We start from the raw sequence: 24,898 nt of genomic DNA, 5'->3' as shown, positions 1-24,898 counted from the left end.
GTCCATGGTAACAGAGACTGGCTTGTATCAGGAAAGTGACCAGTTTCCCAAGCACTAGCTACCCTGAAAAGGAAAATTGGTTACAGTTATAAGGAAAAATTAATAATAAAGGGGTATACTACCCCTGACAATGGAGGTTTCATTTAGTTATCAGAAATTTTACCTCCCTTTTTATCTTCAGTGTTTGAAGAACCATGGTGGGATTGGGAAGAGAATGGCACAGGGGACAGATTAGATTCCTTCCATTCCAGTGCATGCAATTTCTGTGCCATTTCCCACTTACCTAAGTTGTGTGTGTTTTTAAAGCATGTATGTACAATGCTCCTTTCCTCAGTGCAGTAAGCATACGTCACTGGAACACGTTTGAGAAGCTCCAGTTTTAATCTGAAAACGGAAAAAAACCCATTTAGAATACTGATCTAAATCAGGGGTCCCCAATGTGGTGCCCGTGAGCACCCTGGAGCCCACCAACACTTTTCTTGGCACCGCCAAGTGTTTTTAGAAAGAGGGTGGGTCCAGGTGGGGCTTTGGTCCAGCAAGGCTTCTGATTGGCCACTGGTGATTTGATTGACTGGGCAGATTTTTTTTTTTTACACAAAAATATTGGTTTGGAAGCAGATGCCACCACAGCACAAGGATAAATACTGTGCGACTGAAGGTTAGATGCCATAGCCATTTTTTTTTAATCTGGCTCCGCCTCCTGCAGCAGCCATGTTGTGGCTGCGCCCACCACGCTGTGTCAGAATTCCAAAGGTGACCACAGGTTGAAAAAGGTGGAGGGGCCCCTCTCTCTCTCGGTATGCATTTTAGTGCTACCTCACTACCATCATGTTCTCAAAGCAGTCTACAGAAGAAGTTAAAAATGGGAAACCACAGTCAATATGACAAACAAAACTGTTTAACCAAGCAAGAAAAAGTGCAGCAATTGAAAAGCTTTTTTTGAAATAAAATAAAAACAACATCAGATAGAAATAAACCATTTAAAGTCAGTGGATCAACTTCCTAGCAATAAAATTCATCACTAAAACTATAAAACCGGTAGAAATAAAACATTTAAAGTCAGTGGATCAAACTTCCTAGCAATAAAATTAATCTGTAAAACTATAAAACCGGTCTTGAGGGATGCACGTTAGAATAAAAATCCAGGTTCAACATTCAGAGTCGAAATTTGGAATCGTGACCCTTAAAGATTCCTAATTTTTAAAAAATTCAGAATTTCTGAAGAGTTGACATTCTGTTAAAGTCAATATGAAACAGACCTTTCTCACAAAAAACAGGGCTAACTGATTTTTAAAATGTACATATTCATTACGCCCTATTTAATATTTATTTAACATTATGCTAGATGCTTTGGATAGGACACAAAAGTAATGTATTGGCCTCCCCTGAACTCTGCTGAGTACACTGCCTCTTCCAGATCCTTCCGCTTTCCAAGCTACTAGTCCAAATGGCCTGCATGTTCAATCCCCCCTCACCCAAAGTAGATAGAAATGTTCTCTTTTAAATTTAGGCCTTTTATGCATGGCTGTTTAATCCCTGTCACCCCTCTGAGGACTTCGGTCTTTGTTTAGATTATGCAGGCCGTTTCCGACCATCAGAGGTCGCCTCGCTCTCCCCCTGCATTTCCCCGTGTTTTCAAATTCGAGATAAAACAGTCCCTGAAAATGCGGGCAAAATGCGCGGAAAGGCAGGGGGAGAGTGAGGCGACCTCTGATGGTCGGAAACGGCATGCAGAATCAGAATGGCCACGAGGGAAACAGCCATGCATAAAAGGCCTTAAAAATACTTAAGTTCCACTATGCCTAATCCAATCAGCCTGCTAATGCCATTTACTTGCTTTTGACATTTACATTGACATCGGTTGTCTGAATTCACTCTTCTCTGCTTAAGGACAGATGGACTCCCATTCCAGCTGTATCTGAAGACGTGAGCTGTGGCTCACTAAAGTTCATACCCTGCCAGAAACCGTATTAGCCGTTAAGGTGCTACTGGACTCTTGCTCTTTTCTTCTTCCACTATGCCATTACTGATTTCTAGACTCAAGGGATTTCCATTTACCTGCAAGCCACAATATATTGGAGGAGCATTCATAAGGCAGCAGGTGGAAGCGAAGTTGGACCTCTGCTCAACCAGCCCAGAAAGGACTTCTTCAGTGGCCTCAGGCAGTGCCTTGCGATAGGTCTCTCTTAGCCTGCAGAACAATGAAACACAGTCATGCAGCTAGTATGAATATAAAAAACCCTCACAAGGCAAATGATGACTGGATGAAACATATTACCTGTGTGTGTGTGTGTGTGTGTGTGTGTAATAAGCCAGTTGTTTCTAACCTCTTGCGACCCTATGAATTGACCCCCCAAAATGTCCTATCATAGAATCATAGAAGGGACTTCCAGGGTCATCTAGTCCACCCCCTGCACAATGCAGGAGATTCACAATTACCCCCCCACACCCCCAGTGATCCTTACTCCACGCCCAGAAGATGGCAAAATCAAAACAAAACCCCTCCAGGATCCCTGGACAAACTGGCCTACAAGAAATTTGCTTCATGACCCCAAAGCGGCAATCAGCATTTTCCTGGGCATATAAGAAAGGGCCATGAGAGCCAAACACTGACACAACCCTTCCTGCCCGCCCTCTCATGATCTGCCTAAGTTCACAAAAACAGCACTGCTGTCAGATGGTCATCTAGCCTCTGCTTAAAAACCTCCTAAGAAGGAGAGCCCACCACCTCCCGAAGAAGCCTGTTCCTCTGAGGAACAGCTCTGTTAGAAATTTTTTCCTAATGTCTAGACGGAAACTCTTTTGATTTAATTTCAACCCGTTGGTTCTGGTCCGGCCTTCTTGGGCAACAGAAAACAACTCGGCACCATCCTCAATATGACAGCCCTTCAAGTACTTGAAGATGGTTATCATATCCCCTCTCAGTCTTCTCCTCTTCAGGCTAAACATACCCAGCTCCTTCAATTGTTCCTCATAGAACTTGGTCTCCAGACCCCTCACCATCTTTGTTGCCCTCCTCTGGACACGTTCCAGCTTGTCTACATCCTTCCAGCTTGTCTATATCCACTTTCAAGCCAGGCACTGGACTGGCGGGCAATTGCCCGTCAATCTAAGCAACCTGGCAACCCTACTTTGGTACATGCTGAAGCCACAGAGGAAAAATCCATGTGTTGCCCTCTTCACATGAAACGGCAACCATACACATCAGCAGCAGGGTGGGGGAGATTGTGCTCCTGTTGGTAAGCTCCCAATATACACCGCAATTACCTGAAAAGGCCACTGTAGAGAAATTAAACAGACCACCCTTGTCTAGAACATAACACTTACTTTTTCTTGAATTCGAGGAAGGTAAGATGTGTATATTCCGAACACAATTCGTTTCCTTTTTCGAACAAGTTAAATAGTTGTTCCTTCATGTTTGGTCTCTGGAGTTCAGACAAGAAAGCATAAAGCTGCATTAATAACCAACTCTTAAAGCAAAATAATAATAATGAATCAATCATTCTCTGAAGCCACTGGGAGCCATTTACTCCTATGGGAGGACAGAAAAGGGACTACAGTTATTCAGGGACCTTCCCTGCAAAGCAGTGGTCTGGTCCCCCTGCTTCCCTCCTACTGAGAACAGGTAACTCCCAGTACCCAATGAACTTTTCAGGGGTTTCTCAGACTACTAAGGCCTTTTATGCAGGGACGCTTCCCCGCAGTAGGGTTGCCAGGTCCCTCTTTGTCACCAGCGGGAGGTTTTTTGGGGGGAACCCGAGGAGGCTTGGGTTTGGGGAGGGGAGGGACTTCAATGCCGTAGAGTCCAATGGCCAAAGCGGCCATTTTCTCTAGGTGGACTGATCTCTATCGGCTGGAGATCAGTTGTAATAGCAGGAGATCTGCAGCTAGTACCTGGAGGTTGTTGTAAGGAATAACTCACTATACTGTTAATCAACAATTGTTAATAAGGAAACAGTACCCCACGGTCACCCCGCCGACTACTTCGGGGCTTCCTTTTGATCATGCATGCCTTTCCCATCCATCAGAGGTCACCTCTCTTTCCTCGTGGGTTTTGCCCACATTTTCCAGTTGCTGTTTTAAGCAGAAGCTGGAAAATGTGGGCAAAATGCGCAGGGAGAGCCAGGCTACTTCTGATGGGTGGAAAAGGTGTGCAGGATCAAAAGGAAGCCCTGAAGCAGTCGGTGGGGATGACCGCAGGGAAATACCCCTTCATAAAAGTCCTTTGTCTGTGGTAGAGATATGCCCAGTGAGTGTATATGGCGGGGGGGAAAGATGCTGGGAGAAGATTTCTGCGTCTCACCTTTACATCAATACAAGCTTTGGGGTCGGTGTCATTGCAACAGCTTTCCACCAAATTTCGGGAAGACTCGAACAAGACTGAGAAAAGCGCTTCCGGGGCATAGGTGTACCTTCGAGCAACCTCAAATAAGTAGCTGTCATTTAAAAAGGGGAAAAATAGCCAACATTTCAGTCTTTGCATCAGCCGAAAGTAATTTGCAGTCTGCCTTTCTTGCTGAGACGCAGGGCAGAGAACTGAAACGGGAACGTCAGTTCCTCACATGTATGCAAGTTTACAGACATCCCTGCCCTGAGAACTATGGGGATCAATTGCTCATTCAGTACAGCAGAAAGGCCCTGTAGCCAGAGACAAAGGCCTTCACAGCAGTGTGCCATTTGGGGAATGGAGTAACTTCTCTTTGCATTTCAGAACATAAGTAATTACTTAATGCAGTGGCAGACCTACATTTTTGGGACCCTGAAGCATAAACAGTTATGGGGGCCCCTTCGCAACCAGCAACAATAGGGCAACAGCCAAAAATGCCCAAAGAATGTTTTTACCATAATGTTTTACTATAGGGTTTCAGGCGTTACCAGAGAGCGTCACTCCAAAGTGGTGATGTCACTTCTGGGTTCATGCTGGGTTCATGCTGTCACAGGATCAGTGTGATTTAAGTTTTCCCCCCAGTTTGCTCCTGCTGTTCCCCACAACAGACACCTTGTGAAGTAGGTGGGGCTGAGAGAGTTCAGAGAGAACTGTGACTAGCCCAAGGTCACCCAGCTGGCTTCATGTACAGGAGTGGGGAAACCAACCTGGTTCACCAGATTAACGTCCACCGCTCATACGTAGGAGTGCGGAAACCAACCTGGTTCCCCAGATTAGAGTCCACCACTCCAAACATGGCAATAGGGGATCGCCCTCTGGAAGCAGCCATTTGGTCACCTAGATCAATAAATAGATGCCAATAAGCGCAAGCCAAGCCAATTTATTTTTTGTAAGCCAATTTAAAAAGCAAGGCTATAAATGCACACCAAACAAACAGACCAGTCTAAAATGGTATTATTAAAGCAGTCCTCAGCTATGAATGTGCCATGAAAGAACTAAAAAAAGAAAACCCTTCATTGAAAGCCTTCGTAAAGAGAACGATTTTGGCCTGGCGCCTAAAGAAAAACAAAATAGGCACCACACAAGACTCAAGGGGAAGGGCACTCATAAAGGGAAGTGCCACCTTAGAGATATAGCCAATCTGTGGGCTTGTGAAGAGGACAGTAACTGGTGGGGGGGGAGGGCTGTTGAGGACCTTACAAGTAAGAACTAGAAGCAAATGGGCAGCCAGTGTACACTTTTCAGCAAAGGGGCAATACGATCATCAACAGTGACATGGCTGCCGTGTTATGGACCCATGGAAACATCAGAACTTTTTTTCAACGGTAGCCAAGCTCCCTTTGATCAGATCATGGATCACTATGGCCAGATTGGTAGCCTGCTGACCCCTAATGCTGGCCACAGCAAAACTTATATTTCTGATTTTCATGGAAAAGGAAATCACAGCAAATACTTTCAGTGGGAAAACTATGAGATTCCAACTACTGGGCAGGGCAGCACTACATCACACACTGGCTTTCTTGGGTTGGCTGATGTTGAGCAGTAGCAAGTAGCCAGGCCTGGATGAGACATGCAGGTTGTATGGTATCAGGTTGCCCAGTGGCTGCTATAATACCTGAGTGATTAGTCTGATGAGCCCTCAAAGGCCAAAACAGGCCTGGAAAGAACCCTGCCTGCTTTCACCCTACCTTTTACTGACAGAAACCAGGACTTGAAGGCTAGGAATATTGCTGTGGCTGCCTAGCAATGACCACTGAGGGATTCACTTCTTTAAGCTACAGGCACTGCTTCCATCATTTGGGGTTTTTAACTCTCCACTTTTATTTTCTTTTATTTTCCCTTTTATGGTTCAGGTTTTTCTGCAAACACGAGACTTTTCTCCGGTTTGTAGAAAGAGGTGTTTTGTCTGTTCATGGCCCCAATCTTTGAATTTAAGTGTTCACAGATGGGATCATGTTGAGAATTAGATGCAGTGATATCAGTAATTGTGAAAATGAAACCAGGGGATATTAATAATTATTAATAAGCATAGGCTACAAGGGTGAACCTCTATCTCAGGAGAAGGGAGGGAGGATCGTTCTAAATCCACTTACTGTCCATTTCTTGGAGTCAAACCTCCCTTGCAGATGTCTTCATTCCTCAGTTTTTGAACAGCAGGAAGATTGGGAGATTTGGCCCACGGGAGTGAATAAATGCAGAAATATGCCCTCAGGGTGTTTGCATCTTTACAGCAGCCATCAAACCTTTGATCTTTGGTTGACAATTTACTGCAGATTTTGGTGGTATGCTCCAACAACTGGAAAAGAGGAAGCCAATGATTTAGCAATGCAACAGAACCGAACATTTTTGTGTATGTCGAACAGGATCTGTATTGTTTAGCTGTGAATTAGACAGCCAGTGTGGTGTAGTGGTTAAGAGTGTTGAACTAGTATCTGGGAGACCAAGGTTCAAATCCTGACTTGTGCTATGGAAGCTTGATGGATGACGTTAGGCCAGGGGTCGGCAAACTCATTAGTCAAGAGAGCCAAATATCAACAGTACAACGATTGAGATTTCTTTTGAGAGCCAAATTTTTAAAACTTAAAATATATAGGTAGGTACATAGTTTATTAACTTAATAAACTTTAATTAAAGTTTTAAGTCTTAATTAAACTATAGGTACACTGAATAAAACTTGACATCATACTTAATAATGATCTTATTTATTGATAAAAATTAAATTGTAGGTAACGTATCCATAACATTAAATCATGACAATGACTGACACACACTTAATGTGAACAATGGCCTTGCATCTCCTTGGAAAGTTTGGGTAAGTCAGGTTTGTATGTTGTTGTTTTTAATTTTAGGCACGATTCCATGTTCTCATCAATAAGATGACTTCTCAATTTACTCTTGATAAGGTTCATGCTTGAAAAAGCTTGCTCGCCTGAATATGTAGAACCGAAAAGGGAAAGAACAGCAAACGCTAGTTTTTTTAACTGATCATATGAGTCAGGAATACTATTCCAGGTGTTAAAAATCATCATGTCTTCCTTCTCCAGGTCTTTCAAAGCAGACCACTTGTGCTGTGAACTGGCCGAGGGGCCAGGGAGGGCACCTCGGGGCTTAGGCCCCTCCATCGTTGGCAAGCCCCCCTCTACATTGCAGGGAGCGCCGTGCTCTGGCACTCCCCTTGCCAGCCTGGGAGGAAGGAGGGCCCGCACGGCAGGGAGGTGGTGGCCGCAGGGGCAGCTCGCTCTCTGCCTCCCCCTCCCCTCCAGGCTGCGGGCGGCCTCAAGAGTGGAGAGAAAGGCGCCGCACGGGGCTTCCTCGTCTGGGCGATGCGTGTTCTTTGGCACAATGTGAATTAGAGGCTGGGACCCAAAGAATTAGAGGCTGGGATGCTCCGTCACAACCCCTCCCAACCCGCTCCCTCCGGTGCTTAAAAAAAACCCCAATCCCCACAGCAGGCCCGCCAGCATCGGCGGCATGCGGTCGCTGCTTCGTCACGCGAGCGCCTCCTGCGCAGATTCTCTCCCGCCCCTTTTTGGTACTGCCATGCTGGTATTCGTCTCGTCCCCCCTTGCCCCCCGTCTTGACCGACATTCGCGACCTGCGCGCCCGCACGTGGGAAGAGCCGCACTCAGGGGCCCAAAGAGCCACTTGCGGCTCGGGAGCCACACTTTGCCGACCCCTGCCTTAGGCCAATCACACTCAGCCAGTGTGGTGTAGTGGTTAAGAGCAGTGGTTTGGAGCAGTGGATTGATCTGGAGAACAGGGATTGATTTCCTTCTCCTCCACATGAGTGGCGGAGGCTAATCTGGTGAACTGGATTTGTTTCCCCACTTTTCCACACGAAGCCAGCTGGGGGACCTTGGGCTAGTCACACTCTCAGCCCCACCTACCTCACAGGGTGTCTGTTGTGGGAAGGGGAAGGTGATTGTAACCTGGTTTGATTCTTCCTTAAGTGGTAGAGAAAGTCAGCATATAAAAACCAACTCTTCTTCTTCTTCTTCTTCTTCTTCTTCTTCTTCTTCTTCTTCTTCTTCTGTCTCAGAGGTTCTAGCTGTATCTGAAGAAGTGAGCTGTGACTCGCAAAGCTCATACCCTACCAGAAATTCTGTTAGTCTTGAAGGTGCTACTGGACTCTTGCTCTTTTCTACTATCTCAGAGGGTTGTTGTGAGGATAAAAAGGGGAAGAGGAGAATGCTGTAAGTCTCTTTGGGTTCCACTTGGGGAGAAAGGTGGGGTATACATAAATTAAGTAAACAAATTCAGCTAATGGGCGATTTGCAAAGCAATGTTTCCCATACTGATTTGTTTTTGCAAGGATATATTTCCTGTAAAATCCATAAGGTTTTTTTTTTTAATTAAAGTGTATTTCCCCCCTCTGTGGAGGCGAAGAAAAATTAAGTAAACTTTGTGCCTAACTGCTAGCTGCAATATGCTGTCCTCATTAGGGGTGTGCATCACAAAAAAAAGAAGAAGGTAAAATTCTGATTCAAGTATATTGGACCTGAAAACCAAATCCCCATAGCAGTATGGATTTCCCTAGGAGTGGGGAATCAAACCCGGTTCTCCAGATTAGAGTCCACTGCTCCAAACCACCCCTCTTAACCATTACACCTTGCTGGCTCTCAGCACATCTGTCTTCCCGTTGTTCCAAAAGGCTGCTGTTCTCCCCTGTGCTGGAACTACCTGAATTGTGGACTATCCTTCGCAAACACCCTAATAACACGAACGAACAGAAAACTCCACCAACCGGATAACCCGAATCACCCTTCCACCAACCGAATTATCGGCCAGAGGTCTGAACTACAGCTCCTAGTGACTTGTGAAAGGGCCTTTGGCTCCACAGCACCCACCTCTCTCTGGAAGCTGTCATCGGTTGTTGAATTGCAGGTCCTGGAAAACACTTCTGAAGCATCTGTGGCCAGAGCTATGACATCATCGAGTGAAGCATTGGTACTTTTCTGGGCAAACTTTGTTATGTAGCTAGATGAGGGCCAATGAAATGAGATGTAAGATTAGTTTTGCCACTGCATAGGCCATTCCTAAGTATGTTTGGTGATCCTGATAGGACAAACATTTAGATTTAGATGCACTGATGAATCTTGGGGATCATCTGCATCTCCCCTTCCTCTGCATAGCAACCCTAGACTTTCTCGGTGCTCTCCCAGCCGAATACTAACAGTAGCTGAGGCTGCTCAGTTTCCTAGCTGTGATGTGATCAGGCTAGTCTGGGCTTTTAGCCTGCTACTGACAAAATGTAAACACGTGTAAAACGAAGCGACATAGGGAACATTCAACTCATCCTTATTGGATGACAGCTACCTGGGAGCTGTCTGTGTTTTTCCTGACCTGGCTTCTCAGGCTGGCTTCGGTACCCGGTTTCTCCTAGGGCATCTCTATACTCATGGGGCGGGGTCTCGTGGAGAGCCAGTGTGGTGTAGTGGTTAAAGAGTGGTGGACTCTAACCTGGAGAACTGGGTTTGATTTCCCACTCCTCCACGTGAGCAGTGGACTCTGGAGAACTGGGTTTGATTCCCTGCTCCTCCACATGAGTGGCAGACTCTAATCTGGTGAACTCCATTAATTTCACACTTTCCTGCATATTCTCATGACTGCCACTTAATCTATCTGCTGTCTGGTAATGATAAGGCTGTAGGCACTTTCACACATGCTGAATAATGCACATCCAATCCACTTTCGATCTACTTTAACAATTGTTTGCAAGTGGATTTTGCCATTTCACACAGTAAAATCCAGCTGCAAAGCGCATTGAAAGTGGATTGAAAGTGCCTTATTCGGCATATGTGAAAGCGCCATGTAACTCAGAACAGAACAGATTTTTATTACGGCATTGCCATTCTAAGAAAGCCATGTTACTCTATCTGTAGTTTATTACTTAACAGCTTTGAAAATACACCAAATGTTATAATCAAGTAACACCTAAATGCTCATTTGCATACAGGAGCTCTTTATTGCACTGGAACTGGAATGGGAGTTCTTTAATGTCACTTACTACCTGATCCTTTTAACTGGAGATGCCAGGGATACCACTGAGTTACGGTCCCAACAAATCTCCCCAGGTTTTCATGGCGATCAGGAAGTGCTCAAGAGTTACATATTGCACATTTGAACGTATAAGACACCTTTCGTACCTGAACTTGGTTCTTTCTTTCCCCAACAAATCATAGTGGGAGCATATTTTGTTGGACACTTTGGTGAGCATTACAGCAGACCTCCGGCTGAACTTCTGCAAGGCAAAAAGGATAGTGGTTACTTAGACAGAGACGAACCACTTGCCAAAGACAGTCGCTTGAAGTGAGCCTGGAAATGCACACAAACCTCTGACGAGGCGCAAAAAAGTAGCAAAGCTCATATCTCTGAATAGAGAGAGCTCAGTTTTCCAATTACAGCATTCAGTTCCGTTTGGTCTGGCAGATTGAATCATAGTGTGGGAAGGGGCCAGACAGGCCATCGAGTCCAACCCCCTGCTCGATGCAGGATCAGCCTGGAGCATCCCCGACAAGTGTTTGTCCAGCCTCTGCTTAAAGACTGCCAGTGAGGGGGAGACCACCACCTCCCTAGGCAGCCGATTCCACTGTCCAACAACTGTTACTGTAAAAAATTTCCCCCCTAATATCCAGACGGTACCTCTCCTCCCGCAATTTAAACCCATTATTGGGAGTCCTATCCTCTGCTGCCAACAGGAACAGCTCCCTGCCCTGTTCTATGTGACAGCCCTTCATATACTTAAAGATGACGTTTCAGATCTGGATCTGCAGCACTAGACTGGTGTAGGTATGGGTGGGAGGGTAATTCAGCCTTAAAACCCCATGTGTAAAAAAATGGGGAAAAATAGATATTGATCTATTAAGCCGATGTAGATGCTGCACCAATCCCACGGAGAGGCGTCAGAGACTACTGATGGACGGACAGATGGATCTGTTTAATTAACACTGGCACTTTCCCTGAGTAGGCTTGCCAACCTCCAGGTAGTAGCTGGAGATCTCCTGCTATTACAACTGATCTCCAGCTGATAGAGATGAGTTCCCCTGGAGAAAATGGCCGCTTTGGCAATTGGACTCTATGGCATTGAAGTCCCTCCCCTCCCCAAACCCTGCCCTCCTCAGGCGCCGCCCCCAAAACCTCCTGCCGGTGGCAAAGAGGGACCTGACAGCCCTATTTCTCTGGCACAAGGGGCCTACTCCCACCATGAGAAGCTATATTCCAGGGCCTTGTCGTAATGTAATTGTTGTTTGTGATCTCACTGCTGTCTTAGGCATTTCTCTTGGAGAAGTGGTGCAGAAACCCTCTAAGGGAATGAACAAATGAGCGATTCAAATCCTCTCCTCAAGCTTCTTGCTGCTATAGCTGTTCTACTCTCTACACTCCATAGAGGTGGCATAGCAGTATTGTAAGACGAGTTGGAGAGCCAGTGCGGTGTAGTGATTAAGAGCGGTGGACTCTAATCTGGAGAACTGGGTTGATTTCCCCATTCCTCCACATAAAGCCAGCTGGATGACCTTGGGCTAGTCACGTACTCTCAGCCTAACCTATAGAGTCATAGAATTATAGAGTTGGAAGGGACCACCAGGGTCATCTAGTCCAGCCCCCTGCACAATGCAGGAATTTCTCAACTACCTCCCCCCACAGCCCCAGTGACCCCTATTTCATGCCCAGAAGATGCCCAAGATGCCCTACCTCATAGGGTTGTTGGGAGGATAACATGGAGGAACTAATGAACTAATGAAACCGCTTTGGGTCTCCACTGGGGAGAAAGGTGGAGTATAAATGAAGTAAAAAACAAAATAAAAATAAAATAATTATCAAATGTTAATTTAAGATTGGGAGCCAGCATGGTGTAGTAGTTAAGAGCGGCGGACTCTAATCTGGAGAACCGGGTTGGTTTCCCCACTCTTACGCATGAAGCCAGCTGGTTGATCTTGGGCTAGTCACATTTCTCTCCAGACTCTCAGCCCCACCTACCTCACAAGGTGTCTGTGGTAGGGACAGGAAGGGAAGGTGATTGTAAGTCGCTTTGAGACTCCTTATGGTACAGAAAAGTGGGGTATAAAAACCAGCTCTTCTTCTTCTTGCCTTGACTCACGTGGTTGTGTCTGCATGACCACCCCTTCCCCCAGGCATGGCTGTCCATGCCACAAAGTGGGACAAGATATTAAACCTGCCCTAAAACAGCACCTGGCATGACTGATGAACACATGAACACGAGAAGCTGCCTTATGCTGAATCAGACCTTTGGTCCATCAAAGCCGACTTTTGAGGGTCTCAGGCAGGGGTCTTTCACATCACCTGCAAGCTTAGACCCTTTAACTGGAGATGCCGGGGTCTGGGGATTGGACCTGGGATTTTCTGCATGCCAGGCAGATGCTCTACCACTGAACCACAGCCCCTCCCCAGCCCTGTGGACACTTTGTCAGATGTACAGAACGTTTTGTTTCATGCAACCTTCCCTGAATGGTTGCTGGAGGTTTTCAAAGGTTAACTGGGCTTAAGAACATAAGAAGGCCCTGCTGGATCAGACCAAGGTCCATCAAGTCCAGCAGTCTGTTCACACAGTGGCCCAACCAGGCGCCTCTAGGAAGTCTAATAAGACTGGCAGCAGCTCTCCAGGGTCTCAGGCAGAGGTCTTTCACATCATCTTCAAGCCTAGTCCCTTTAACTGGAGATGACGGGGATTGAACCTGGGACTTTCTGCATGCCATGCAGATGCTCTACCACTGAGCCACAGCCCCTCCTCTAAATCTAGCAAGAAAGGGCTTCTCAGTAATGGGATATATGTACTTGTGGTACTTGCATAGATGCTAAGGCTTCCTTTGCCACCAGTGCTGGGGTCTGGCTGTCTTTGGGGGTGGGGCGGTGGAAGGTGGCAAAGGAAGCATGCAAAGGAAACATGAAACATTTCAGATTAAAAAGGGAAATGCTCAGACCTCTTTTAGGAAGCACATCACGGGCTGGGCAGAAGTGCAGCACGATGTGACCATGGATAAGTAACTCATTGTAGAGGCTGCCAGCACAGGCAATGGGGCGCTGCTGTAGTCTGTGGAATACTCATAGAGATACCTAGAAAACAAACCACAAAAGAAAACATAAGAAAGTGCTATGGTACAAATTAGTCCATCCAGCTTAGTAAAGCCCTGGGGCAGCTCCATTCTAGCCAGACATAGCGCAATGAGCATCATTTGTATGCAGAGTTGTAATGGTGGTCCAGTGTCAGGTGGTTCCATGTTGTAGTAGGGTTGCCAACCTCCAGGAGCTAAGAAAATCAGTACAGGAGCGAATATTATTAGAAATCAACAAATTCTTATTGTGACTACACACATATATATTCCAAAAATAGTCACGTTGACCATCAACATACAAAACGCAACATACATCAAACACAAAAGGTGAGTAATAAATAGGGTGAGTACACTTCAGTCAAAAATCTTTCTATGTTTCTTTTACAACAGGAGCAGGTTTGTATGGACGAAAGGATGTCAATGGACAAAAGTTCATCATGAGGATACGATCATTTCGAAGACTCAAATTCAAATCTTCATCAGTCCTTCATAACAGAAGTCTCATAAATTCCTATGTTAACATCCATATTGCACAATCCCCTTAGGGTAAGGTTTCCAAAATATTGCAATATCAAAATGTCCCAAGCAGGGTAAAATTCAAAAATCCTTCCTCTAAGGGTAAGATTATTGACTGAAGGTACTAGCTGGAGATCTCCTGCTATTACAACTGATTTCCATCCAATAGAGATGAGTTCACCTGGAGAAAATGGCCGCTTTGGCAATTGGACTCTATGGCATTGAAGTCTTTCCCCTCCCCAAACCCCGCCCTCCTCAGGCTTCACCCTAAAAACCTCCCGCCGGTGGTGAAGAGGGACGTGGCAACCCTAGCTGCCAGTCTGAGTAGACACTACTGACTTTGATGGGCCAAGGGTCTGATTCAGTATAAGGCAGCTTCCTGTGTTCATGTGAGATCTCCAGCTACCACCTGGAGGTTGGCAGCCCTAGTTATGATTGCTATTGTGCCGTGAGCACTTCAGGAAACAGCACCATTAAAATGAACTTGCTTTAAAAAACTTGCCTGTCTGCAAAGCCCTGGGGATCCCTTGCGAAGTCCTCGCATACTGTGGCATCCGTTATCTCCTCGTATGTAGGGAACTCCTTAGGAGGGTGCTTCAAGGCTGCCAGGCACAGCTTTCGTTCCAGGCCTACCTCTGTACAACAGGCCGCTATTCCCGGGTGCTTGGGGAATGGAGCAGTCTCCCGGCAGGATTTGGCAGAGAGAGCTACAGACTGGTGTAGGCGGGAGGCGAACAGGAGGGGGAGAAAGAGACAAGAAGGAACAAATTACATTTTTTTTGTTCACTTTCCTTAGGCAGATGATGGGAGGGAGGGCACCTTGGCCATCTTCTGGGCATGAAGAAGGGGTCACTGGGGGTGTGGGGGGTAGTTATGAAATTCCTACATTGTGCAGGGGGTTGGACTAGATGACCCTGGTGATCCCTTCCAACACTATGATTCTATGAATCTGTTCAGGTGCGTGGGTAGGGTTGCCAACCTCCAGGTGGGATCTCCCACTATCACATTTAGGGTTGCCAGTTCCATCTTGGGAAATACCAGGAGCTTTTGGGGATGGAGCCTGAGTAGGGCGTGGTTTGGGGAGGGGAGGGACTTCAATGCCATAGAGTCCAATTGCCAAAGCGGCCATTTTCTTCAGGAGGACTGATCTCTATTGGCTGGAGATCAGTTGTAACAGAAGATCTCCAGCCACCATCTACCAAGCCGAGAATCTTTGCTTCCTTAGAGTTTAATCATCTTTCTTATGAGATTCAGAAGATCGTACGTAAGCACTGGCATGTTCTATATAATATACCTGGATGCGCTGAATTTCCATTATTTGGACTCAGGAAAACCAAATCTTTGCAGAATTATTTGGTGAAGTCAGATGTTTTGGACAGCAAGAAAGAAACTAAACCGCACGGTCATTTTAAATGTGGCGCATGCGCCATGTGCGCTTATAGCTTGCTGATCAAGGAAGTTAGTTCCTTGAGCTCTAATTTTACTTTCAACTAAAACAATTCACCAACTGTATTTCCACCAATGTGGTGTACGGAATTTTTTGCCCGTGTTTTTTATTATACATTGGATCAACATCAAGACAATTAAAAATTCGTATTGGAGAGCACAGGGCAAGGATTCGCTCCAAAACACGTGAGGCTCCTTTAACCAATCACTATCTAGAAAAAGGCCATTCAGACAAAGACTTACTATTTTTTGCATTATGGCAATATAAACCGCGTCCGTACTGTCAAGAAGACGTTGTTAAACAATTGCACAGATATGAAATGAAATTTGTCCATTTATTTAAAACGATGATGCCATTAGGTCTGAACAATGAATTTGATTTGAGCAGTTTCCTTTAAATGCATACACTCTTTGGAACCGACAGGTGTAGACTATTTGAGACTAGCAACATATTCAGGATGAGATTTGCACTCTATACCAGCTTTAGCAGAGCTTGAGGAACCGTGAGGGTCTGCTGGTCTATTGGTGGTAAGCTTTGGAATTTCAATTCACTAATAATGTAGTATTTGATTGTTATAGCATGCTAAATGTGTGTGGATATACATTGTATATGTTGTTTTTACAGAGGTCTCTGTACCCCTTCGCAATAAGGATAACATTACCCCAAAGGGCAGGATTAAAAAAGGAATAATCAACTGAAGAAGCAATATATATTGTGAAACGATCACTTATCCGGAAGTGCCGTTTTGGATTTTGAATTTGGACTTTGGATTATGTTTTTTGTTGAATTTGGAAATTTCCCAGATATTGGACACCTTCGTTTTGGACTTTGCTGTGTGGACTATTTCCTGATATTGGATACCTTGTGTTGAGGTTGTGGAACCCATGGACTATTAATTAATTACTTTTTTACAGGAACTACTTGTATTTAATTGTGGTGAAGTAACCCTTTTCCTTTATTTCTATCTGAAGTATAAAAATATTATACATTTAAAATATTATAAGTTGAGCTGGTGCTGTGATTTTTTGAACCATCTGGAGGTTGGCAAGCTGGCAACCCTAATCACACTTGATCTCCAGATGACAGAGATCAGTTCCCCTGAAGAAAATGGCTGCTTTGGGGGGTGGACTCTGTGGTATCATACCCTGCTGAGGTCCCTCCCCTCCCAACAGACACCTTGTGAGGTAGGTAGGTTTGCCAACTTCTACGTGGTGGCTGGAGATCTCCTGCTATTACAACGGACTTCCAGCAAATAGAGATCAGTTCTCCTGGAGAAAATGGATGTGTTGGAGGGTGCACTCTTTGGCATTGTGCTCCCCTGAGGTCCCTGCTCTCCCCAGGCTCCCCCATAAACCTCCAGGAGTTTCTCAACCTGGATTTGGCAACCCTACTCCCCCATCCCCCACTGGGGACCCAGGGGGTATCCTGGCACCCTATGGAGGCCCTAAGGAGATGCATAGCCCTGGGAGTATAAGGAACCATGAAGGAATGAAGAATATGTGAGGGTTGCCAGGTCCCTCTTCGCCACTGGCGATTGGTTTTGGGGCGGAGCTTGAGGAGGGCAGGGTTTAGGGAGGGGAGGGACTTCAATGCCATAGAGTCCAATTGCCAAAGTGGCCATTTTCTCCAGGGGAACTGATCGCTTTCGCCTGGAGATCAATTGTAATAGCAGGAGATCTCCTGCTAGTACCTGGAGGTTGGCAGCCCTTGTGAGTAACCACAAAGGGAATGGATTTTTTAAGAAGCATTTTTTCCAATAGCAAATGTGAAGCTGAGAGACCTGACAGGGTTGACACAGCCTGTGTCCACTTATATCATGATGGGAGCCGGCAGAAACATACTTCATTCTCATAGCAATCAGGATCAGCTCCTTCTGGGCAGCATTTTTCTGCGATAGAGAGAATCTCGTTCACGACGTTCATGATTTCCTCGTACGTGGCGTTGGAGTATTTTCTGCTGCTTGCGATAATTGCTCTGTGGACAAATAGGAGTGAACGATTCAAAGTTATAATCTGGGAAATTGTTCTGCCCTGCCTGCTCCCTTCCTTCATGAATCATGTAAATATATAGAGGAGGATATTGTCGAAGGCTTTCACGGTCAGAGTTCATTGGTTCTTGTAGGTTATCCGGGCTGTGTGGCCATTTATGCGCGGGAGATTTTCCACTCTCCAGAAGCACATTTTCCCCATCTGAATTCTCAAAACTCTGCATGGGGGCTTTTTTTTGAGTTTTGAGAATTCGGATGGGGAAAATGTGCATCTAGAGCAGCGGTGTCAAACATAAGGCTGGGGGCAGGATCTGGCCCCTCGAGAGCTGTTATCCGGCTCGCAAGCCAGCTGAGGTAGCCAACCCTCCTCATTCTTGATCTGGCCTGGTGAGGCCTGGCCTGGCCCGACCAAGTGTCCTTTCTATCATATCTGGCCCTCGTAACAATTGAGTTCGACACCCCTGATCTAGAGAGTGGAAAATCCAAGGCAAAACCTCCCATGCATAAATGGCCAGTGATAGAAGGGGGTGAATGAATCACCCTGGAGATGGAGTTAGACAACTTTGGTGCCACAACCGAAAAGGCCAGTTCGAGGTTTGCCACCTGTCAAACCTCAGATGGAGGCGGCACCTGAAACAGGCTTTCTGAAGATCACCATATTGGTCAGGTAGGTTCATATGGCCATCCCTAAGGCATGGTGGCCCCAAGTCATATATGGCTTTAAAGGTCATTACCACCACCATGGATTTTGCATTTTGGGAGGCTTCAGAGCAGGTGGGAAGGCGAGAAAGCCCTGTTCCGTTAACAGAAATCCCTTCCATCGGCAGAAATTACCGCTGGACCCGTCCCACTGACTTCACAGTTTCCATACTACTTAAAAGAAGGGTGATAACCAGCTAGTATGTGGGTCAGAAAAGCAGATTTTGTTACATGCTGGCCCTGACCACCTCCAACTTGCCCAGTGTCCTTGGCTCCAGCTAGTCTTGCCAGATGCTGACTTGGTTCCCTGGCCTGCAAGATTCCTTCAAACCATCCCAACTTACCAGGATCTGCTCTGCCCCCCCTCCCCCAAAGCTGGTAGTTTTGAACCTGAAAGCTGTCAGCCTACACAAAGGAATGGTGAAATATTTCATGATTTCCTTTACATCTATATTTTTGCAAACTGTAGTTGGTATCCTGAATGCCAGCAAGACTGAACATAAGAGTGTGACTCAGCATAGGGAGTCTTCAGAATACATACCCAGCTCGGAATTTTTCTTTCCCTAAGACGTTGAATTCTTGACAGACTTTTTCTTTCATGTAGTCTCGCCCTGCAAAAACCAATCAAGGAGAATGGCAATCATTTTTTTTAAATATCCCAATTACATTTTATGCATCCAGATGTTCAGTACTCTTTTGTACCCAAAAAAGAGGCAGTTTCAATTAAACATGGCTGCTTTTGAAGCCGAAAACCTGACATCACTTGGTTCATTTGAGCAGCTAATTTTGTTGGACTTCACGTGTCTTCATTCCTTCCGACATTACATGGTTTTCTGTTCCGTGGGGGATTCCCACTTCCCATGCATGTTTCCCGGCCTCCGGGAGACTCTCGTTCTCGGAGTGTATCTCCCGCCTGGAGGATTATGCAGAGCGTGTGTGTGAACTGTAGGCGTTCCTGCCCTGCTGCTTTGCCACTTCGTGAGTACGTCTGCTCTTATCGCAGTGCGAGGGGCACCTCCGTGGTCCTGCTCCTCCTTAACTTTTTCGACAGGATCAGTGCCGCGGAATTTGTTTTGTTTTGTTCTAGCAGATTGGCAGTGACCAAAATAACATTTTCTTAATTCCTTTCTTGCTTAGCAATTTGGAGGGTGCCTCTGTGAACTGAGTCTGTCTGTCTATCCATCTATCATCCGCCTTTCTTGCTCAAACAGTGGATTACACTGTGTACGTCAATACTGGCAGAAGACGGCAATAGAAGTAGGGCTGTTGAATTAAAAAAAATTCGGTATAGTTCGGATTCGGCTGAATTTGGCCCGTTTAGATTCGGGATATGCCGAAGTCTGAACTCCCCCGCTTCGGGTCCGTGCAATTCGGCGGGAATTCAAAGTTCGGGAAAAAAATTCGGCCGAATAAAGCCATTAAAAACACAACCGCGCCTTTCCGCGGCTCTGGGAGGGCATTTTTGGGGGTAGAGGTCCCAAACTTTGAGCAGAGCTTCAAAGGACGCTTCTTGAAAGACCCCCCAAGTTTTGTAAAGATTGGGTCAGGGGGGGCTGAGATATGGGCCCCGAACACAACTGCAAGCAACACGACTGCAAAAGCAACACAACCTTGTAAGCAACACCTTTGCAACTGTGCAAAGCAACACCTGACACCTGGGAGTTTGCAAACCATGGAAAGAGACAGAGGCAGCTAGCTATGCATAATGAGCAGGGGTGGAATTTCCCGTTTTGCATCGGACTCCAAATGCATTCTTTAGTCACCATTTGAAAACAAGTTTTGAGCAAGCATCCAAATAGACCTAACCGCTCTTATGAATGAGGGAAAACCTGAAGACACACAACTGAAACCCCCCCTCAAACCAGGGAGAGAGAGACTCGAGGGGGAACACACCCCCAGGCAGAACCGGCAAAAGCCCCCTTTGGCTTCCCCCCCACCCACAGAAACTGCTCCCTCCCCACACACACACAGACTCTGCTTCCCCCCCCACACACAGGAGAAAAATTATAGATTAAAGCCCCCAAAGGGGTCTTACTGTGGCTGTCTTCTGTTCCATCAGGAGGGGCTGGGGAGGACTTGTAATCCAAGACGATTCCAATTAGGCACGGAACGTTTTGCTCTGGAGATGCACAGGATCAGCTGATCCATTCATCCCAATAGGGAAAAGGGGAAAGGGGAAAGCCCATATCTCGGGACCCCTGACCCAATGTTTACAAAACTTGGGTGGTCTCTTAAGAAGCCTTGTCTGAAGCTCCGCTCAAAGTTTGGGATCGGCACCCCCAAAAATGCGCCCCCTGCAGCCACAGAAAGAGAAAAGGGGGGAGCCGATATTTCTGCCCCCACTGAACCCATCTTTACAAAACTTGGGTGGTATCTTAAGAAGGATTGTCTGAAGTTATGCTGAAAGTTTGGGGGCTTTATCCCCAAAAAAGCGCCCCCTGCAGCCACGGAAATGGAAAAGGGGGGAGGGAAAAGGAGTGGAGCCCATATCTCGAGACCCCCTGACCCAATGTTTACAAAACTTGGGAGGTATCTTAAGAAGGCTCATCTGAAGCTCCACTGAAAGTTTGGGGTCTGTACCCCCAAAAATGCGCCACCTGCAGCCATGGAAAGAAAAAAGGGGGGAGCCCATATCTCGGGACCCCCTGACCCAATGTTTACAAAACTTGGGTGGTCTCTTAAGAAGGCTTGTCTGAATCTCTGCTGAAAGTTTTGTGTCTGAACCCCCAAAAATACGCCCCCTGCAGCCACAAAAAGGAGTGAATGTGCACAAGCACCCCCCCACACACACAATGATTTCTCTCTCTCTCTCTCTCCCCGGCCGGGCCGCACATCAGCTGATTCCTCCAGTACTCAATCCTGACTGATTGGCCAGAAGAAGACCCAGCTTGGCCACCGATTGGCCGGGGGAGGAGAATGCTGTTTAGTGATGGTTATGCTGCTTACAGACGGCCGAATTTGCCGGATTTATTCGTGAACTCCCGAACTCGCTGAATTCGGCCCCCCCGGTTGCCCGCCATTTTTGAGTTCGGTTTGTCCCGAACTAAAAACCACAGAATCAGGGGAAATTCGGCTGTTTTTCAGTTCGGGCCGAACCGAATCAACACCCCTAAATAGAAGGGGAGAGGTGAATTTCCCTGGGGAGAGAGTTCTCGAGTTTGGGTGCTACAACTGAGAAGGCCCTCTCTTGGTAGGGTTGCCAACCTCTAGGTGGTGGCTGGAGATCTCTTGCTATTACAACTGATTGCCAGCCGATAGAGATCAGTTCACCTGGAGAAAAATGTCCACTTTGGAAGGTGGTCTCTAAGGCATTATACCCCATTGAGGTCCCCACTCCCCTCCACAAACCCCGCCCTCCTCAGGCTCCACACCCCATCTCAAGGTATTTAGAAACCCGGAGTTGGCAACCCCTACCTCGAGCATCTGTTTATCTTTCATCCTTGTTTAGAAAATGTTTCTGCTGTGGAGGATGACCTTATCCCCTTTGGAGAGTGCCGAAATTAAAAAAATTCTTGTGAAAACACGCAGCACTTAAAAGGGACCTGGCAACCCTAGCCTCTTCCCACCCCACAGAACAAAACTAATTATTTTTTGTTCTAGAAACAATGCTGAGAATTTCAGGTGGAAAGGTTTATATGGGAAGTAGGGTTGCCTGTGCTGGTGGTTGGCCGTTGCCTGCCTCTGCGTAGTGACCCTGGTCTTCCTTGGTGGTCTCCCATCCAAATACTAACCCAGGCTGACCCTGCTTAGCTTCTGAGATTTGACCAGATCAAGCTAGCCTGGGCTGTCCAGGTCAAGGCAGCTGCTGACTATAGCTGTCTATAGATACTTGGAAGCCTTTAAGAGGGGAGTGGACATGTTCATGGAGCAGAGCTGTATTCATGGCAACTAGTAAAAATGAATACTAGTTATGATGCATACCTATTCTCTCCAGGATCAGAGGAGGAGGTCTATTATATTAAGTGCTGTGGGCTTCCCAGAGGCACCTGGTTGGCCCCTGTGTGAACAGACTGCTGGACTTGAGGGACCTTGGTCTGATCCAGCAGGGCTTCTCTTATGTTCTTATGTCTAGAATTCTACTCCTCTTGCTTGGTGCTGGGAGCAGTCTCTGAATAAGCTTGAAAAACAGGATTGTAGTTCAACCACAGACCTGAAGAGGATGATATTGCGCTGCACATTTTTGAAAAGGCCAATAGTTTGGACAATCCTCCAGCGGTACTGACTTATCGGAGAGAAATATATATTAACTGCAGAAATATTTACAAAAACAGCCCTGTAACACAGTCACAGAAGAGATGGCTGTTAGGGCTGTAGCTACAGCAGACACCAAAGGACTTATTAATGAACAGGTAATCCCACAAAACAGAATTGATTTAGATTACAAAGTGCATTTGGTTAGACCCCCCCCCCCCGCCCCCAATCCAATTAAATGTCAAATAGGTCAAACAGGACCATTGGAAACTTGGCAGTGAGTTTTTCCTTAACTTCAACAAGTACCCGCTCTGCGAAAATGATGCTTCCACTGTTCCTTACTTGTGGGGTGACTCCTGATTAGGGTTGCAGGGACCCCTTCTGGCCACTGGTGGGGAATGGGAATAGGGTTTCCAGGTCTCTCTTTGCCACCGGCGGGAGGTTTTTGGGGCGGAGCCTGAGGAGGGCGGGGTTTGGGGAGGGACTTTAATGCCATAGAGTTAGGGTTGCCAGGTCCCCACTCACCTTCGACGGGAGGTTTCTTTGTAGATCGCATATGCGCGTGTGGTCTAAGGCTCCTCGTGAGGCGGCAAATGTAAACCGGAAGTGCCGCATTGGCGTGTGCGTGCACCATTGCCCTCCGGCCCTCAGCTGGTCAGCGGGCAAAGGGGCACATTACTGGGGGTTTGCCCGCCACCAGCGGGCACCTGGCAACCTTACATAGAGTCCAATTGCCAAAGTGGTCATTTTCTCCAGGTGAACTGATCTCTATCAACTGGAGGTTGGCAACCCTATTTTTGTCCAATGGCTTTGTCCAGTCCAAAAATTCCTGGTACAGCTTTCTGAATATCAATGAAACATTCCCCCCTGCTTTTAGTCTTGCTTTAACACCTGATGTTTCCGAAATAAAGACAGAGTCCATTTTCTAAGTGAGGTGTTTTTAGTCATTTGCCCCTGGCTAGTTCACCCTAGGGTTATCAGGTCCCCCCGGCCACCGGTGGGGGATGGGAGGGGTAGGGATGCCAGATACAGGTTGAGAAACTCCTGGAGATTTGGGGATGGACCCAACTTGAATGGCTGCCAACGTGGAAGGTGGTGGACATGTTCATGGAGGTGGACATGTTCATGGAGGAGAGGGCTATCCATGGCTACTAGTAAAAATGGATACTAGTCATGATACATACTTATGCTTTCCAGGATCAGAGGAGTATGCCTATGATATTAAGTGCTGTGGGACGCAGGCAGGAGGCACCTGGTTGGCCACTGTGTGAACAGACTGCTGGATTTGATGGGCCTTGGTCTGATCCAGCATGACTTTTCTTATGTTCTTATGACCCTGGGGAGGACAGGGACCTCAGTGGGGTAAAATGCCACAGAGTCCACCCTCTCTGATCTCTGAGGTCTGGAGGTGAGCAGTAATTCCGGGGGGGGAGAAAATAAAACACACCCTTCCACATAGAAGTAATTAAGAATCTCACTCAGTTTACAGAATGTGCTGCCACCATGTGGGGTAAGAGCCAATACTTGCAGCAGTTCCCAAACTTGGAGCACTTGTCAGCGGCACTTTTCAGGAGAGAAATTTGTCACGGAGAACTAATCTTCACCTAGCACCTATATACTAAACTGAATGACAGTAGTATTTTATTTTCCAATCTCTTCACGGAGCACTAGGAGATGTTTTGCAGAGCACCAAATGCTCCGGGGAGCACAGTTTGGGAACCGCTGCTTTAGAGGGTTATAAAAAAGGGATTGGACAATTCGTGAAAGGTTGGTCTCTCAATGGCTATGAGCTATGATGCCTAAATTGTGCTTCCACATGCCACCTTAAGAGAGGAAGATCAGTCCAAGGTAGGGCTGCCAACTCTTGGCTGGGAAATTACTGGAGATTTGGGGGTGGAGCCTAAGGAGGGCAGGATTTGGGGAGGGTGGGTGGTCAGTAGGGTTTAATGCCATAGAATCCACCTTCCAAAGTGGGCATTTTCTTCAGGTGAACTGATCTCTGTTGTCTGGAGATCGGCTGAAATTCCAGGAGACCTCCAGGTCCCGCCTGGAGGTTGGCACAACACCAAGGCCTTGGCAAAATAGAATACATCATAGCTGCAACACACATTCAAATATTAAAAACAGCCAAACATAGCCTTACCTCTCACCATCGCATGGCTCGTTGTTAAAGTAAGTAGCAAAATGGTTATGGTTACCGTCTTCATTTTGGACCCTCCACAATTCCAGTGGCACACAGGGCTTATTAGCTAACCACAGCTCACACTAACCCCAGTCCTCTTCAGGAAAAAAAGATGAACTGGTCATCCTGCAGTTTATACCCCCAATATCCTGATCAATTATTAATTGTGGCTTAAAGGCAAAAGGGCAGCTATCCTTGGCCTGACAGAGATAAAAAAAGAGGAATCTGGGAAATGCAAATAGACCTTGGTGCGGGTGGATGCTCCTAAAGCATGCTCAGTTTTAAATATTTACTGAGCTGAGCTCAGGCACTCAGGCTTGTCCGAGCAGAGTTCAGAGACTAGGGTTGCCAGGTCCCTCTTCGCCACCGGTGGGAGGTTTTTGGGGTTTTCAACCGGAAGTGCCGCCTTGCGAGGAGC

General features: G+C 46.6%; 1 protein-coding gene across 1 annotated transcript; it reads right to left on the bottom strand.

Annotated features, from left to right (window-relative positions):
- Positions 1 to 330: 330 nt before the first annotated feature.
- LOC130483034 (vitamin D-binding protein-like) lies at positions 331 to 24,505 on the bottom strand. Its single transcript, XM_056855927.1, has 12 exons — positions 24,442 to 24,505; positions 18,649 to 18,718; positions 17,263 to 17,395; positions 14,477 to 14,688; positions 13,327 to 13,459; positions 10,534 to 10,628; positions 9,235 to 9,364; positions 6,481 to 6,683; positions 4,304 to 4,436; positions 3,328 to 3,425; positions 2,059 to 2,191; positions 331 to 384 (listed from the first exon to the last, which is right to left on the bottom strand). Exons 1-12 carry the CDS (start codon positions 24,503 to 24,505, stop codon positions 331 to 333), a joined length of 1,458 nt encoding a protein of 485 aa, XP_056711905.1.
- Between the last annotated feature and the right edge of the window lie 393 nt (positions 24,506 to 24,898).

The sequence above is a fragment of the Euleptes europaea genome, chromosome 9 (genome assembly GCF_029931775.1).
Source record: "Euleptes europaea isolate rEulEur1 chromosome 9, rEulEur1.hap1, whole genome shotgun sequence".
Taxonomy (NCBI): domain Eukaryota; kingdom Metazoa; phylum Chordata; class Lepidosauria; order Squamata; family Sphaerodactylidae; genus Euleptes; species Euleptes europaea.
This window is presented reverse-complemented; position numbering and strand designations above follow the sequence as displayed.

Excerpts from the sequence above, each read along its gene's own strand:
- LOC130483034 (XM_056855927.1), bottom strand. The coding sequence starts at position 24,505 with ATGAAGACGGTAACCATAACCATTTTGCTACTTACTTTAACAACGAGC. Across the intron at positions 18,719-24,441 it reads GAGCCATGCGATGGTGAGAG|GGCGAGACTACATGAAAGAA; the intron begins GTAAGGCTATGT and ends TGGTTTTTGCAG. Across the intron at positions 6,684-9,234 it reads ATGACAGCTTCCAGAGAGAG|TTGTTGGAGCATACCACCAA; the intron begins GTGGGTGCTGTG and ends CCTCTTTTCCAG.